This window comes from Mizuhopecten yessoensis, unplaced genomic scaffold (genome assembly GCF_002113885.1).
Source record: "Mizuhopecten yessoensis strain PY_sf001 unplaced genomic scaffold, ASM211388v2 scaffold9651, whole genome shotgun sequence".
Classification (NCBI taxonomy): domain Eukaryota; kingdom Metazoa; phylum Mollusca; class Bivalvia; order Pectinida; family Pectinidae; genus Mizuhopecten; species Mizuhopecten yessoensis.
The window spans coordinates 1,540,898-1,556,709 of NW_018408154.1; the positions used below are offsets into that span (position 1 = coordinate 1,540,898).

Sequence of the window (15,812 nt, forward strand, 5' to 3'; positions counted from 1 at the left end):
CCTACCTATATACTGCTGTATTTCCGCTTTTAGTCGAACCAGTAGCAAGGGAGGTAACCGTCTGACTGGTGGTACCCAGAACTGGTACACGTCATTGAGTACGTCATCGTCACATGACAAAACGTCCTCGAGCTCCGACTCCGACAGCCCATTCCTAGCTGGAAAAGTAAAATACATTTCTATCATTTTTCAGCCATTTAACACAATGAAAAGTATTCTTCAGTGTATTTCCTGCTATTTGTAATATTACAAATTCAATGGTAAAAATGACTTGTTCAGTTAGGTAAGACATCAGGAATCCATACCGTGGTTTTCACTCAATACGAAATGTCTTAACCAACATTTCTGCATTTTCCCTCAAGGTGTACGACATTTTGAATGTACTCCCGATATCTTGGGTATGAATTTGATGAATAAATATGAAAACTAAATGCCATTGGTACTTAATCTTAAGCTGACAGTGCAAATTAAAAAGCTTTCAATTGAGATTTAAAAAAAAGTTTTTTATTTTCTGGTTTCGAGATCGACCCTAGTGACAATATCTTCCGTCTGTCGTATCTAAGGAAACGGCGACATTTTAGAATGTACATGCTTGGTAACGAGTATGGGTCTCGACGTGTATACAAAGCGCATTGCCCGTCAAACCGAGTATCATGTGTTCAACGTGTGCAAGGTGACGCTACTATGCAATATAAATAGAACACTTCTACGATTTTGAACCAATATTTTTCTATCAGATCAAAATTGAAATGGAACACATCAAAGATATAATTTATCAAAGAAAAGTGGAAATAATATTAAAATATTACCTTTTAGATATCCAACTAGTAACAATATCCTGAGTGAAAACAATACTGATTCCAATTGTTTCCATGAGAACGGTTCAATTATCAAATTTCACATTGTTGAATACATAACTGGGAGTGTAGCATTTTGCACGCGTTTTGCTAGTAAAGCATCTACACGACGAATACTAAGAGTTCATGATAAAGTTTTCGTGTGTGGGTGCAGTTCTATGCACGTGAAAGCACGATGATATATTGGTGGGATTTTCAGTAGTATACCTTTTATTTTGGATACACTATTTCGATAATGTGCCATAAGTAACAACCAGCTTGTCAGTGTTTTAAAGTCTTCAGGTGAGTGCATTTGATTTTTGATATCGGTTGCCGATCAGGGTGCGCGTTGCATTGAGTCGCAAGACGGTCAGTTGTAGAAAGATAACTGGTTTGACAAGTAATGCGCTTTTCATACTCAGCGAGACCCATATTCGTTTCCAAGCAAGGGCAAACTAAAATGTCGGCACTTCCTTAGAAACGATAGTCAGAAGAGATGGGGAAGATCTCAAAACAAGAAAATAAATAAAACTTTTTTTTCTAATCTCAATTAAAAAGCTTTTTTAACTTGCACTGTCACTTTTAATGGGAAATTACTGATATTATAAATATATATTGACGTTTAAAACAGACGAGGCTACTAGACAAACTAAATGAGATAGACCTGCTCAATTCGTTGATTTAAGTCGTATGTTCGGCAGCCCACTGGTGTAACACTTACTGATCAGGTTTTGTTTTTTCTGTTTTACTTGTATTGAAGACAGTTTGTATTGTTGTTTGCATCCATGTAGAATACAAAAAACGTGGATTATTCTCAGAACTTTGTACATTATTTACCTGTTATAAGTGGAAGGGTACTGATCAATTCATTTATAATTTCATGTCGCGTGAATGCATGTGATAGCCATTTACATTCATTGCATTTTCACAAAAGAAAAAGAGGATGCGACTAACTGAATACGTACAGGCGGTTAAATAACCGAGGGTCCTCGACACGAATATCTGCCCGTGACTAGTCTCCAGTTTAGAAAACAAGGTATCGATGCTGCTTCTGATCGTCTTCTGTAGAACAGTTTCTCGTTTGTCCATGTAGGAATTCCACCTGTGAGCACTGTCAAAAGATAGTTTCAGGAATAATGGCAGTGGGCAGTGGTAGACACTTGCGTTGAGTAAGGTTAACTGTGTAGGAGTGAGAGTCCTGTTTCGGGATTTAAGCCATTGCTGTATTATACCCTCAGCGTCGATTGGTTTCAGTTCAGGCACAAGCCAAAAGTCCTCTTCGTCTTTGAACATAGCCTATAATTGTTTTAAAAGTAGAATGACACTCTTTAATGATACATATTATGGTAAAGCTGACATTCTATGTTCAGAGCCATTATTAAACAACTCACAAAATACGTATCCTATACAGAAACAACGCAGGTATATATTGTTTTATGAGTGTGAAGGCATATATTTGTATCTGTAAATAGGTATGCGCATGTTCACCTGTCGACAGCCTGTTTATAATATAAAGTTCATGATTTAAGCACTTGATATACGTGCATCAAATTACAGTGGGTTAGCGACTCTTTTGAAAATTGACAACTATGGTGACGTCCTTTTTACCCGGGGGTTGAAATTCTCAACACGCGATGTCATCTTTAAGAATATTTAAGTTCGTAAGACAAATTTACAATAAATACAGACACGCGTAATGTAGTAACATAATAGAACATTAAATGGAGATAGTGTATTTCAAATAATTGAATATTCACTTCATAAGTCTTATTATGTGTATCAACAATGATGCTAAGTCGAATGTCAGTGTCAATGAGGAATGAGGGCTAACAAAATGATCATTCACAACGATAGTCCTTTGACAACATTCACAGAAGCTCATAAAGACGATATCACATGTAACCACATATGTAATCGTAAGCTGATAATTGTCCTCAACTGATGACTAATAATCTTTACACTTTGAAATGTTTAGAAACAAATGAGCTTCTCTGTCTTTACAGAATGTTCACCTTGAGCTTTGGAAAGCATTCGAACTCCTCGTCCTCGAGTGTTGATACTATTAGTTTGACGTGTTTTCCAAGCGTCCTCGGTAACCAGAAGAGACTCCTAGCATTATGGGAGATGTCAATCTGGTCTAATGAATCCAGTAGCACGACAAGAGGTTGCGCAGATTTGGCAAAACTCAGTACATAATCCAGTTCCTTAGCCAATTCCTGTAGGCTCTGTTGTCAAAATTAATAAATCTTGTTTCATCTTTGTTCAACGAAACAATTTCTTATCCAGTAAAAAGTTTTCAAAAATATTACAGAAATTCCCGTTATATTATTTAATAACAATAATAAGGATACTAAGATGTATGTAAACGAACCCACGCACTTCATGCCATTGAAATTCATATGTACTCTTTTATCAGGCATGTATATTTTAAATGAACTTTCCACTTGAAAAAAAACCCCACAAGTATGGTTATGCTTCCATTATAGATTTGTCGAAAAAACTACGTAATATTATGTTCACTACTTTTTTACAACTAATCACTAATATTACTAATAACTACTATTCCCGAGCGGTGCTTGGGCAACATTCTGGTTAAGGCAAGTCATATCATTTTATACCATCAGGACACAGAACACACCTAGTTTTCCTATCTGAAGGATAGTATTGTTCATATCATGCAATACGTTTAATAAACTACATGAAGTCGTTTAATAAGAACTATATACACAAAGTGTGTCAATGCCAATAGCCTCACCTCTGGATTACGTGATTCCTGGTTGTAGATAGCCTTACCTCTGGATTACGTGATTCCTGGTTGTAGCTAGCCTTACCTCTGGATTACGTGATTCCTGGTTGTAGATAGCCTTTATCTGACAGATGACGGAGAGGAGGAGGCCACTGATATTTGAGCTGTCAAGTGTCGTCCCAATAAACCTATTAAAGACAGCCAACTGTAATTGTTATAAACAGTATAAATGGAAACTTTATCTATTTATCTATCAAAATAATAAGCAGATAGGTTGATATCTTGGCTGGAGTTGTCAATGAAGTTATCCTTCCGGAACACCCGGTCTTATTGTCCTTGTAAGCTTTTAAGATGGATCCATTGTTATCTTATTAGATGGATCCATGTTAACCTGTCCCTTGTTCATACATTACCCTAGTTTATCGGTATGAGCTTGAATTACGATTTCACTGACACATCGGTAGCTCGTACTCTATTTTATGTGTGTTGAAGACATTTTGTGCTTTAGTTTACCAACTTAATCAGCTCCGGCTAAATGTTTAATTGCATTAAGATTTATTATATAACGTTTTATAAATCTCTTACCTAGTGTTGTTGCATTTTTTGCAAACCAGTTGGTAAATTTGGTGGTCTTGGAAGGACGGGCGTGAGAACTACGCGAACCTTTACAATTAATTCGAGAAATATTTATCTGACCTCATTCGGATGAACATGTTGTGAAGATGGGGAATCGATAAATGTTGGAATCGTTCTATTAACCATGTAAATAAACAAATGTATTCTGAGTATGTTTTAACAGAGGCACAGTGTGTGGGATATGGGTGACAATATGGGTGACATTAATTATTTATTCTGTAAGTGATCATCGTTCCATAGCGTAGCGGTCCTGGTTCTATATTGGTACAAACTGATGATACGACATTCTTATTAGTATCAGCTAATAACATATAATATATAGGACTCGGTACCCCACAAAGTATCTGTACATACACTGTATGTTTACGAGGTTGTATCCAGAACCTATCCCAATGTGTTTGATATCAGTTACTTCTTAAGTTCCTTCTCAAGATATGGAAACGTAGTATCAATATAAGTCATTAACTAAAAGTAGGACAACTTCGTTCAAATTATTTAGATTATGAATTATCAAAACTATCTATCCTGTGAAACATGTGCATCAGGGAAAGTAAACATATCCAGCACCGCCTGCAGTTGATATGGCAACGTTTGTAGACACGATGTAATTAGGTTTTACCTGAGCACGACGGCAGGCTGTGTGTCTGGCATCCACGACCGGACGTTTGTAAACACGATGTAATTATGTTTACCTGATCACGACGGCAGGCTGTGTGTCTGGCATCCACGACCGGACGTTTCGGGCTGTCATGGCCATCAAGGAGGTCTTTCCACATCCAGAGGCCCCGTGTATAATAAGAGGCTTCGTGGTCGTAGATTTTATGTACGTCTTGATTTTCTACAAACACATAATAGCCGTGTAACTGTCAACGTGCTATAAGGATATGACGTTTCTGCAATGGAATCCCGGTAGATTTAACATAAAACATCGCACGTTTTGGTCTAGTCTACAAATATATAAACCATGCTACTTTAAGAAGGGATACGAGCATGAATCTTGTTAAATAAACACATACAAATATTAAAGTTTACCAGATCATCTCCTTATAACCCACATAACTTCAGTAAGAGTTGTATATTGGAAGAGCCTCCTTTACGTAAAAGTTTGACAAATATCAGTGCAGATTAACGTGTGTGAATTGTTACTTACTTCTAGGGACGCCTGCCTTCCACAGAAGTTCTCACACTTTTGCTGACAGAATCGTATGTGTTGGCAACATTCCAGCATGAGGGGATCGGTCAGTTCCTTGGCTGACCGCTGTTTTATCCCAAGGTCAATCAACCTGACCATTTCCTTGATAAAATCCTCCGTCATAGTTTTAAGGTATTTCTTGTGTTCAGCATAATCCGGGTCAATGCCTGCATAGGTAACAATTACGTTATATATAAATGTATTTGTCTGATGTTAAGTTGTGAATACATGATGTCAATGTCGTGTTACTCATAGGTATATGACGTAGGTTGAAAATCGAGTTCAAAATTTCGTAAATAAGTAAAACAGTCATGAAAATAAAATCACAACCAAAATGGACATTGATTGTCAGTGAATCCAATGACGAGGATTTGTAATCATTTTCAGATAGAGCAGGGACTACTGTGAGTGGTGGTAGGAATATGAATTGATTTCAGGGGTTGGAAGAAGGTTATGTTGATAACGATAAGGTTGATATGCCATTTGGTGGATCAATACCGATTTAAGCAGGTAAAGAGGTATGAGCACCTCTTTCAGTCAATTGCACTTAAAACGCATTTGCATTTTGTTTATCGAGATAGAAAATTAAATGTTTTTCATATATCCTTTGTATACGTAGAAGGCAAATCTGTATGCGTCTTCAATTTTTATAAGATGTGATCGTTTATTGGAGAGTGTTATAAGATAATAGATGACTCGCGAAAATTTGTTGAATATTTGATTTCAGAAGATGTTATTGTATAGATCTTACATATAGTAGGAATTTAGCTACAGTCAAAGTCTATTATAGCCCTCTCCTAAGTGATAAACAAAGCATACATAGCAATAACATATTGATAACTAAATATTTATCGTATATTTAACTGCTGACACAACGGGTATAGACGGTGGTTACCTACCTTTGTCAGTCCACTGGACGATGGTCTGGTGTATATTTTCGGCTGGGAGGTGAGATTTCATCTTTGTTTCCTCAAGTGTATGAAGCAGTCTTCGGGATTCCTGCCAGTACTCTTCCTCTCCGCTCAAGTCTAAAAACATAACCAACATTAACGTTGATAATGTATTTCCTGTTTGATTCAGGTACTCAATCTTGATTTGAAATGACGCTAGTTAATCGTTTTTGACTACATGTCTCCTTTTACCTCGTGTGTTGTATATGTAGCCATTTGGATTCCATGTTATTCACCGTACGTTCTGTACAACATTTAGGCCTTAAAAACGTTAACTACTATATTTAGAATATAATTTCGCTAGCATATTGTACTGTTGTTACGTTTTAATCCCTAGATGTGTTGTACTGTATTTAGGACAGGTTCTCCTCATTGTGTTTAACTTTATTTTAGACTATATCTCCAAAACAGTTGTAGTGTAATAGAAGTGTATCTCCTTAGCACGTTGTTCTTCAGTTGGGACTTATCTTCTAAGCGTTTTCTAATGTATTTGGGACTTCTGAGCTTTTTGTGATGTATGTTGGAATTTTCCCTCGGGATGTTGTGCTGTATTTGGGACTCTATCTACTTAGCGCCTTAAAATGTATTTGAAACTATTTACTTCAACGTTTTTGCCCAATTTTGAACTATGTATCCTTTGCATGTTGTCCTGAAGGTGTTACTCTGAATTTGGGAACATAGTATCTTTTTTGTATTGCTTTTCTTGAATATTATTTCCCTCGGGTATTGTACTGTGTATTTGGGGACTATGCTTTCTTTACACGTTGTACTTATTTTAAACCTCACGTCCTTAGAGAGTTGTACTGTAGGTGTGTATCTGGGACTCTTTATATTTACCGTTGTACTAAATTCGGGACTTTTCTCGGTATCGACCTGATCTATATTTGGGACAATGTCTAATTGGTACTTTATCTTCTTGATCGATCTGTACCATATTTGGGACTAAATCTTATTAATCGATCTGTGCTATATATGGGACTATATCTCCTAGAGCGTTTTACTATAGGCTATACTTATCTATATAGCCCATTTGTGTTTTGTATTAATTGTAAGAATCATATGAATCATCCCTTTCAGAGTTCAGGGATATTTTTATAACTTCCTGGTATATTCTACTCACTGTACGTACTTTTACTTTACTTGCAAGAAAAGCTTGACTGGAGGTCTTTACAGCGTTTTGTGTTATATGAAATGATCATCCGAGCTATCTATATCCCTATGTGTATATTTTCTGATATCTACGTTGTATAGGTATTTCTTGTATTTTTCTTACTACACTAACTAAATACTGCAGGTTTTGTCATTTCCATTCACTGTACCTACATACGAGTTGTATGTACTACGTTATACACCTACCTATATATCTTCTAAGTGTTTTGTGCTTGGTAGGGTCGATATTCTCTATGTCATCGATTTTTCTCCAAAACCACAGGCAGCTTGGTTCAGGGTTGGTCACGTCGAGCATGCCTTTCTGGATCTCCTTCTCCGTAACTGCACACACACACAAAATAAAATCAAGTACATTTGTCGACAATGTACAACGTAGAACAACACTCATTTTGAAACAAATAATTAATTGCAATTACTACTACTGTATGTTAATTTGGAGATAGCAATGCAAAATAAATAATACTTACCATAGAAAATAATATACATTTGGAAACACATAGCTTGGCAGTTCTTTAACAAACCTTTGTCCGTGGGCATCACGAGCCCGACAGGCTGTTTATTACATATCTTGTGAAACTTACTACAATGAGAGAGACTGATATCAGGCGGTTTGATACAATGTTCCGTATTTCACACCGTGATAATAAAAGATAAAAGGTATTACCCTTGCACCCAGAATTAATTTTGGCTAGAACTCATTAGTTGAGACGAATTGACACAGGAATGGATCCAAAACATTAAACGGTCATTTTACGCTATGGTAACGTGACTTATATTTTTTACTTTATTTCGGGAGTCTGGCTTAAGCCAAATCTTCAAGATGTAGGAATGAATGGGTCATTTACAAGAAACGTAATATTTTCAACAGCTCTCTCATGTAGCCTGTAGTGAGCCGATTATGTCGTTGTATAATGGAGAATGACGAGATGCTACTTGCTTTTCCAATGCCTCTATGGAAAGACTTTCACGTTCCTGTGAGCCTGGATGAGTCGAATCTTCCAGTGAAGCATGTATTCTTTTGGGAGCTTGGCTCGAGACAATTGTTGCAGTGTTTCATTGAAAATATTACTTAATAGGGACGTAGTATACCTTCGCCGCTTCTTAAGAGGGCTCTATTTTCTAGCTGGTTCTTTAAGTGTTTTACTTACTAGAGACGTAGTATTTCTCTGCTTCCTCTTTAGGGAGCTTGGCTCGAGCTGACGCTTCCAGCGCGTCTTGCATGTCGCACTCATCATCGTTCCATTCATCCTTGGCCGTACTCTGTAGCGCTGTATCACTGCTCAATCGGTTAGGTATGTATTTGCTGATTGGTTGTAACACGTATTCGGGGGGCACAGCATTATCATCACGAAGATACCATCTATAAGTTTAGATAAATTTATAATGTACAAGTATATGCATATGTATTTATACAATGAATATAAAGTACTCTTAACCTACCTGTAAGACGAACATAGTATGTTTACAAACCACTTTTAAATATGCTGATGATTAACTTGCCCCTTTTCAATTTTTGCAACATAATGAATTTAATATGCCTGTAAAAAAGTACAGTTTATATATGTAACTCATAAATGCCCATAAACTGAAGTAACGTATGATATGAACAATTAACCAAACTGATAATATATAATTGATAAATCCCTCTAAATTGCCAAAAATATCCTTTTTTAAATCTGTATGACTTACTGCTCCAGATTGCTAGTAACATGTACACTAACTACTTTAACCTCATTTCATAATGTTATAAAGCTGTATCATTGGCTACGAGCTTATCGACCTTAAATTTATAAAATATTTCTTAAGTGTTGTTTCCTATTAACCTAGAGCAGACAAATTATTCCGAAAAAGTCAATCGAATTTTTCGGAAAATCTAGATGCATTCCGAAAGTGTACAATATTCAGGTGTGTGATAGCTTGAGTTTGCAGGAATAAGAAAAAACATCTGCTTACTTGTATAGACAGCCTTCACTTAGCGATCGTTAAATGGGCCAAAGAAGAATTCGAACTACGCATACGTGTTTGATTATTATTGTATAATACACGACTCTCACCAGGTGGTTTGAACTTTGCTTTAACACGGCGGTAACAAGTCTTCCTACTCACGCCTACTTCATACCTTTGATCTATTTAAATTGTCTGTTGGTTCTAACCTACCTACTGTTACGATGATAACGGTTAACTGATTTACATTGCACTTATATTCACCCCTTATGACGATTTCTCTAACCCTGGACTGGTGTATCCACAAGTTTAGTCTGTAACGTTGTGTCTATCTATCCTCCACTACTAAGTAGAACTAAACAGTTGGTAACGATTAACACCTGGACATGCATACAACCATGACGTTTGAGCGGTTCCTGTACAGGGCACGAAGGGAAGTATAATAATCCAACAACACACTGTGTAACGGTTATTCCGTCTTTGCGTATTGCAGAGTTACCTTCTCTTGTGAGCAGGTATTGATTGTAACGTCATTGGTTTGTGAGAGTAACGTCATCAATATTTGAGAAAACGACGTAATTTTCTTACACAAATCAATGACGTAACAATCAATACTTGCTCACAAGAGAAGATAACTCTGCAATACGCAAAGACGGAATAACAACCTTATACACATGTAAGTCTAGTCAGACAATTAAGCAGAAATCCTTTCTTATTCTCAAACCATTTCATACCTGATAATCGCACACACACACACAAGGCCTGAGAGGGAAGTATAAGACAATACCAATACACTATATAATGCATATTATTACCTTGAAACAGTGAAGAGAAATGACATCGGTGTTAAATAAGTTATGACTACCACGTGAAAGTAAATGACGTTAACATTTACATATTGTTAGTATCGTCGTATAGTACCATCCAGACTGTATTTGAAGAAACATGAACAGACGCATAACCTGTATTATATACATGTAAGAGTAACACGACGCTGATGCCTGGCGATCCAGCTAGCTTCTATTGAAGACAAGTCGTATTGGGCAACCGATTGAAATAAATTAAACCAAGGCAAAACATATCTAAATAGTAAAACCGATATCATTTTAACTTACAAACGTCATAATTTTAACTGTTTTCTACGACGCGATCCCTGTTAAATCTACATAAGTTGCAGTTGTATGTCATTCAAACAACCTGTAGGTCATGACAATATATTTTGAATGTTTTCTTTTATTTCACAGCAACTTTAAAATCTTTGTTAACATTTCTAGTCGAACGCATTTGCGGTATAACTAATTCATAAGATTACTTAGCTTATACTGGACATGTTAGAAATAATTCTATATTAGCGTTGTTGTTCAAACCTGAGGAAAAACAAAACTTACTTGGTTAAAAGAGCTTTGATTTCCTCGTTTTCCACTCCTCCCAACAGGATCTGGAACTCGTCCACGGCTATGGTACGCGGTGGACTTCGGTATCCGTACTTATTGGCGAGTAGGGACTGTAAGTATATAACATGTATGTCAGAGGGCATTTGTCAAACATCTATACAGAGGAAGTGTAATACTTTCCGTCAAACATCAAGAACATCTAATTTCAGTAAATTGTAAAGTATATTTCCTTCACGGTTCTTCAATTAAAAATTAAAAAAAAGTCTTGCTTGATCGACCATAAAGTTCCTTATCTTTCCTGAATAACTACAATATAGTTGAAGTACGATGTCAATGGAGACGAGAAGCACATTGTAACTGTTATATTTATAGTTATAATTAACTCTACCGAATTAAGTTGTATAAGGTATAAATGCCATAGTCCGATTGTTGAAATCATAGTTATTATGCCAGATATCACTTATTCTTCTTGGAAGATGTCTCTCCAGACACATCAACTTTGCACCTTCAGCTGAACTAAATGGTCACATACAATAATACAAACTGCTATTAAAACAAGAGTTTAAAATATTCCAAAAAAAATTAACATTTGGCACTTTTATGGAAATCGTCGTTTCCAGTTAAGTTTATTCTATTGGCTACGAATGCTTATTAGATGCAGTTCAGATAAATATAGATAGAATATAAATGACACTACTCACAATGAAGTTGGGTCCGGTGGAAAGTTGCTGACACAGCTTTAGTTCGGTCATACACAGATCAAAGGTTGTGTGGTCGTCGGACGCATCTTCACGGATTCCCCATCTCATGTCAACCACCTGAAACTCGTATCCTCGACTTTGGCAGTACGAGCGCAGTTTTGGGTACGCCTCCGTCATCCACGTGTTTCGCTCGTGCATGGTGTCTATTTATTAATAATATAGCAGCTTTAACACAAGTAACATAGTGTATTTAGTCATGGTTGAATAATTTAAAATGATGATTTTTTGGGTCTGGTTTCAGGTTCCAAACAAACTTATTTCAAACTAATTGTCTAAAACAAAATCCATTGGCAAGTATTGACCAATCCTAGCAAAGACAAAACTTTGTAAATTCACTGACATGTACACGTTCTGTACTAATTACTACGAAACACATTAATGAACCATATGACGAGAGCGATTACATGGGCTTTTAACACAACACTACAGTGTACCTCTCATTATTATATGTGTAAACAAAACATTTTAGTTATACCTTAACGAATTTAATTATAATCCAAATCAAAGAAGAACGTCCACAACTGATTCCCCTGCGCTATTTTTAGGTAACTTCCACCTTCCCTCGTGGTACATAGAGTATTTGAATGATAAAAACATCAAGTGAAAAGGTTTGTCACCGGTTTCAGGGATTTACCGTTCTTGTTTTAGTATTTCCTAAATTATTATCAAATTCTGTGAATACTGTCCTTTTGTGTTAGAGTTTATTAACTTAGCCACGTAAACATGGTACATTTATACTCACCGGTGAACGTACTACTAGTAAATATCCTGACGATTTTGCTGGTAGACGGGACCTCAATGCTTACATCACCATTGAGTATAGGGCTAGATGATGTCCTGGTCAGATTCACACTAGGAACGGTTTTCTCCCCCGTCATTTTCATCAGAGTTTTACTCACACCCCGCTGAAACTTAAGCTTACTTTTCGACTTCGTTAACGGTGCTTTGGTTTTAGTATTAGCCATTTCAGGTGACGTAGTCTCTCCCGTTTTGTTGTTTGCAGTTGTTTGCGAGTCGGTTTTTGTCGAGTCCTTAATTGGAGTTGTTTTGGAGTTAGTCGGGGTATTGTTTGGAGATGTTTTGGAGTCAGGTTTAGGCAAGGGTGTTTTGTTATGCTTTGGAGACGTTGACGGTCCATTCGCACGAACTCTGGAAAATAGGACAAATATATCGGGATAATTTGTATGTAAAGAACAACATTTCTAGTTATAAATCAGCATGTGAATAGTATAACTGTGGAAACGTCAATCTCTTCTCTAAACATACATATGAGTTTGTTTTAAATAATATAGAGAATGTTAGTTTAAAAGGGTCACTTCCTAAATCAGCTTTATAGAATACCATTTGACAGAATTATATCATCTAAATGTTCAAGAAATAATTGACTAAGTCCTGGGAACAGTACTATGGAGATAAGTAAACATAGCAGAAACATCAAAGTGTGTCGAACTATATATTTATTGTTAAGTAAAAAGAACAACCGAAAAATAGAAAATGTCTCCGGACTGTAAACAGAGGAAAAGTACGTAAATCTTGTCAAGTTTCCATAAAATCAAGTAAAGAAAAGTGGTGAAAATTGAGGACTTTTACAGAAAATACTATATTAAATACTTGTTTATGAGCAATAATAAACCATCATTGTTATGTTAGTGAAATAGCAAATTGTTTAAATTGTTGAATCAAGGCACTCTTCGGAAGTGAGTAAAAAGGGAAAGGACAGCAAAATTTTACATATTTAACAATACATATATATCTATAGCTACGTCACTCGAAAAGGAAACTTAAAGTCAAAATTAGGTGTTTATTTACTTCGTTTATATACGCCATTGATTATTTTACACCTCAATGTGGTAGAATCTGTTGGTAGACTATACGTTCCCAAGGTTGGTTGTCACCTGTGAAGTTAGTATTGCAGAGTTTACATAGAACATTAGCTTAAGTACTAATTTGCTATTGTATTTCCAATGTTATAAATGTTTTGTATGCACCTTTCCTCTTTCGCTGTATTTCTATGTATGTTTCGGAAAAGTTTAGAAACAATTTTATTCTCTTGGTCTTAAGTATCACTGATGAGTCATTGAATGGACATAATGACCCTAGGATGCAGTATAGTGTGGTTCCTATTGCTGCTGATCAGCTAACATGTATTATTATATCAATATAATCAATCGATGAATCAATCGATCAAATACACAACCGTTTTATAAATTTATATATTTTCATTCATTCATTCATTCATTCATTGAAGTATACATGCATAAACACAGGAAGTATTATATTAGGAAACAAATACATATGAACCCCTGTTTTTCTGTAATATATATAGTGACCTCAGCGATGGTAAGCTTTCAAGTATATGAACATAGATGAAATGGAACATGTTCTTTAGAAGCCGCTATCGTGTGTATTTCAGTTTGCGGACGTGACATGGTAGCCTATTCAATCTCCAGTAACACTCGTCTCATTTTCTATATCGGTATACACTATTTATGTAATTAAATGGATCTATTTAACAGTTTCAATACTGTCTGTGACGCTATAATCAATGGTGCGGTTCATGGTTCGGTCAGACGTATGTTTTCACTGAGGATTTTAAATTTGTAAATACATGAATGTTTGCTCCGGCTATTTACCACAACCTTCCTCTATACCCTACCACTCAATCGATATATCTTCTAAAACCGTCCTCTCTACCAGCATATCAATATATCTACCCAAACATTCACCTAAATTATAATATAGACATATCTACCAAAGTTCACCTAAATTATAATATAGATATATCTACCCAAACATTCACCTAAATTATAATATAGACATATCTGCCCAAACATTCACCTAAACTATAATATAACTATATATATCTGCCCCAACTTTGCTGTGTTAAAGCTTAGGTTGAGTAGGGGACATTGTTTGGTGACAGAGAGAACAGACTCTCTTTATTAACACCGGAAGGAAGTTACACATTACTGTATGTATGTATGCCCAATGTACACACTATTGCAGACCTTGTTTTTATTGACACTGACATTAAGCTATATATATTATATATATATACAAGACTAAAGACCCTCGATTATAAGAATCCCGCGGAAATATATGTGAAATATATGTCTTGTCTGTCCCCGTTTTGAAATCAGAGCAAAAGCCAGAACTAAATACTACTGAACAGTTACTGTCATGCTTATACAATTATAGAATCTCACTCGTAGGATAAACCTGCTTGGACTTGGTAAAAACTTTATTACTTTACTATTGAAGGACATTATTTTTATGGGTAATCTTCTAATAATGACGTCAAGTAACAATGTTTTGGGACGTTATCTTCCATTGTGACGTCATAGTTCATGGCAATTTCCCCCCTTTCAGGAACAGGTCCCAAGTCTCGTGATGGTTGGTCATCATGTTTATCTAAATCTCGTTTGCTAAATTTCAAATTGTACAAGGCACTTGGTAAATAAACTAGCTCGAGTTAGGTTAACAAGATAACAAACCATCACTCGTTTTGGAACCTTTAACAGATCCTATTCTGTCGTGTTATACAATTATATTATCTGACATTTAGTTAACGTACCTCGTACATATATCTCTGCTCTTTAAATTTCTCTTGGTGTTGTAAATCTTGAAATTTGTCTTTGAATGTTTGACATCACTTATGTAAGACAACATGAAGCCTGTCTGTCTGTGTAGAATTGTATGTACATACATATTCTGAGTAATGTTTATACGATTATATAACCCTATGTTTTGTATACTAGTATACAGATGTACTATATAGCATGTTAATGCAGAGCGGTCTATAATTTTGTACAGACAACTCTTGGTAATGTGATCCGGCGATGTGTATACCTCTGACAGTGTGTACACCTATACATGGTATATACATCATGCATAGACATGGTTTAATTTCTATATCTGTTGTATGCTTTACTCGAGACACAAATGTCATGACACATACCTAGTATCCACTGTCCCTTTAGGGGGCGCTGTCTTGCTCCCTCCGGACCCCATCTTGGTGTATTGTGTACGTCACATGTGAGGTTTCGGTAAGCTGTCTGTCATGGCGACATTTTGTATGGGATTCCCCCTCACCTCACTTAGTCAATACACGTACGTACCCACAATATCGGTACACGGCAGATCGATCACCACAGTTCTATAAATAGCACTCTATAGTGTATAC

At 36.0% G+C, this 15,812-nt stretch overlaps 1 protein-coding gene across 1 annotated transcript in view; it reads right to left on the minus strand.

Annotated features, from left to right (window-relative positions):
• The window catches only part of LOC110458550 (NACHT domain- and WD repeat-containing protein 1-like), a 29,586-nt gene extending 13,812 nt beyond the window's left edge, over positions 1–15,774 (minus strand). The window contains exons 1-13 of the mRNA XM_021510302.1: positions 15,588–15,774; positions 12,372–12,778; positions 11,570–11,772; positions 10,863–10,978; positions 8,679–8,890; positions 7,717–7,851; positions 6,310–6,438; positions 5,369–5,577; positions 4,911–5,056; positions 3,668–3,770; positions 2,849–3,061; positions 1,802–2,132; positions 6–158 (exon numbers count right to left, since the gene is read on the minus strand). Coding sequence (XP_021365977.1) covers positions 6–158; positions 1,802–2,132; positions 2,849–3,061; positions 3,668–3,770; positions 4,911–5,056; positions 5,369–5,577; positions 6,310–6,438; positions 7,717–7,851; positions 8,679–8,890; positions 10,863–10,978; positions 11,570–11,772; positions 12,372–12,778; positions 15,588–15,640 — 2,410 coding nt within the window. The 5' untranslated portion in view covers positions 15,641–15,774. The remainder of the gene's footprint in view (positions 1–5; positions 159–1,801; positions 2,133–2,848; positions 3,062–3,667; positions 3,771–4,910; positions 5,057–5,368; positions 5,578–6,309; positions 6,439–7,716; positions 7,852–8,678; positions 8,891–10,862; positions 10,979–11,569; positions 11,773–12,371; positions 12,779–15,587) is intronic.
• Positions 15,775–15,812: the final 38 nt, after the last annotated feature.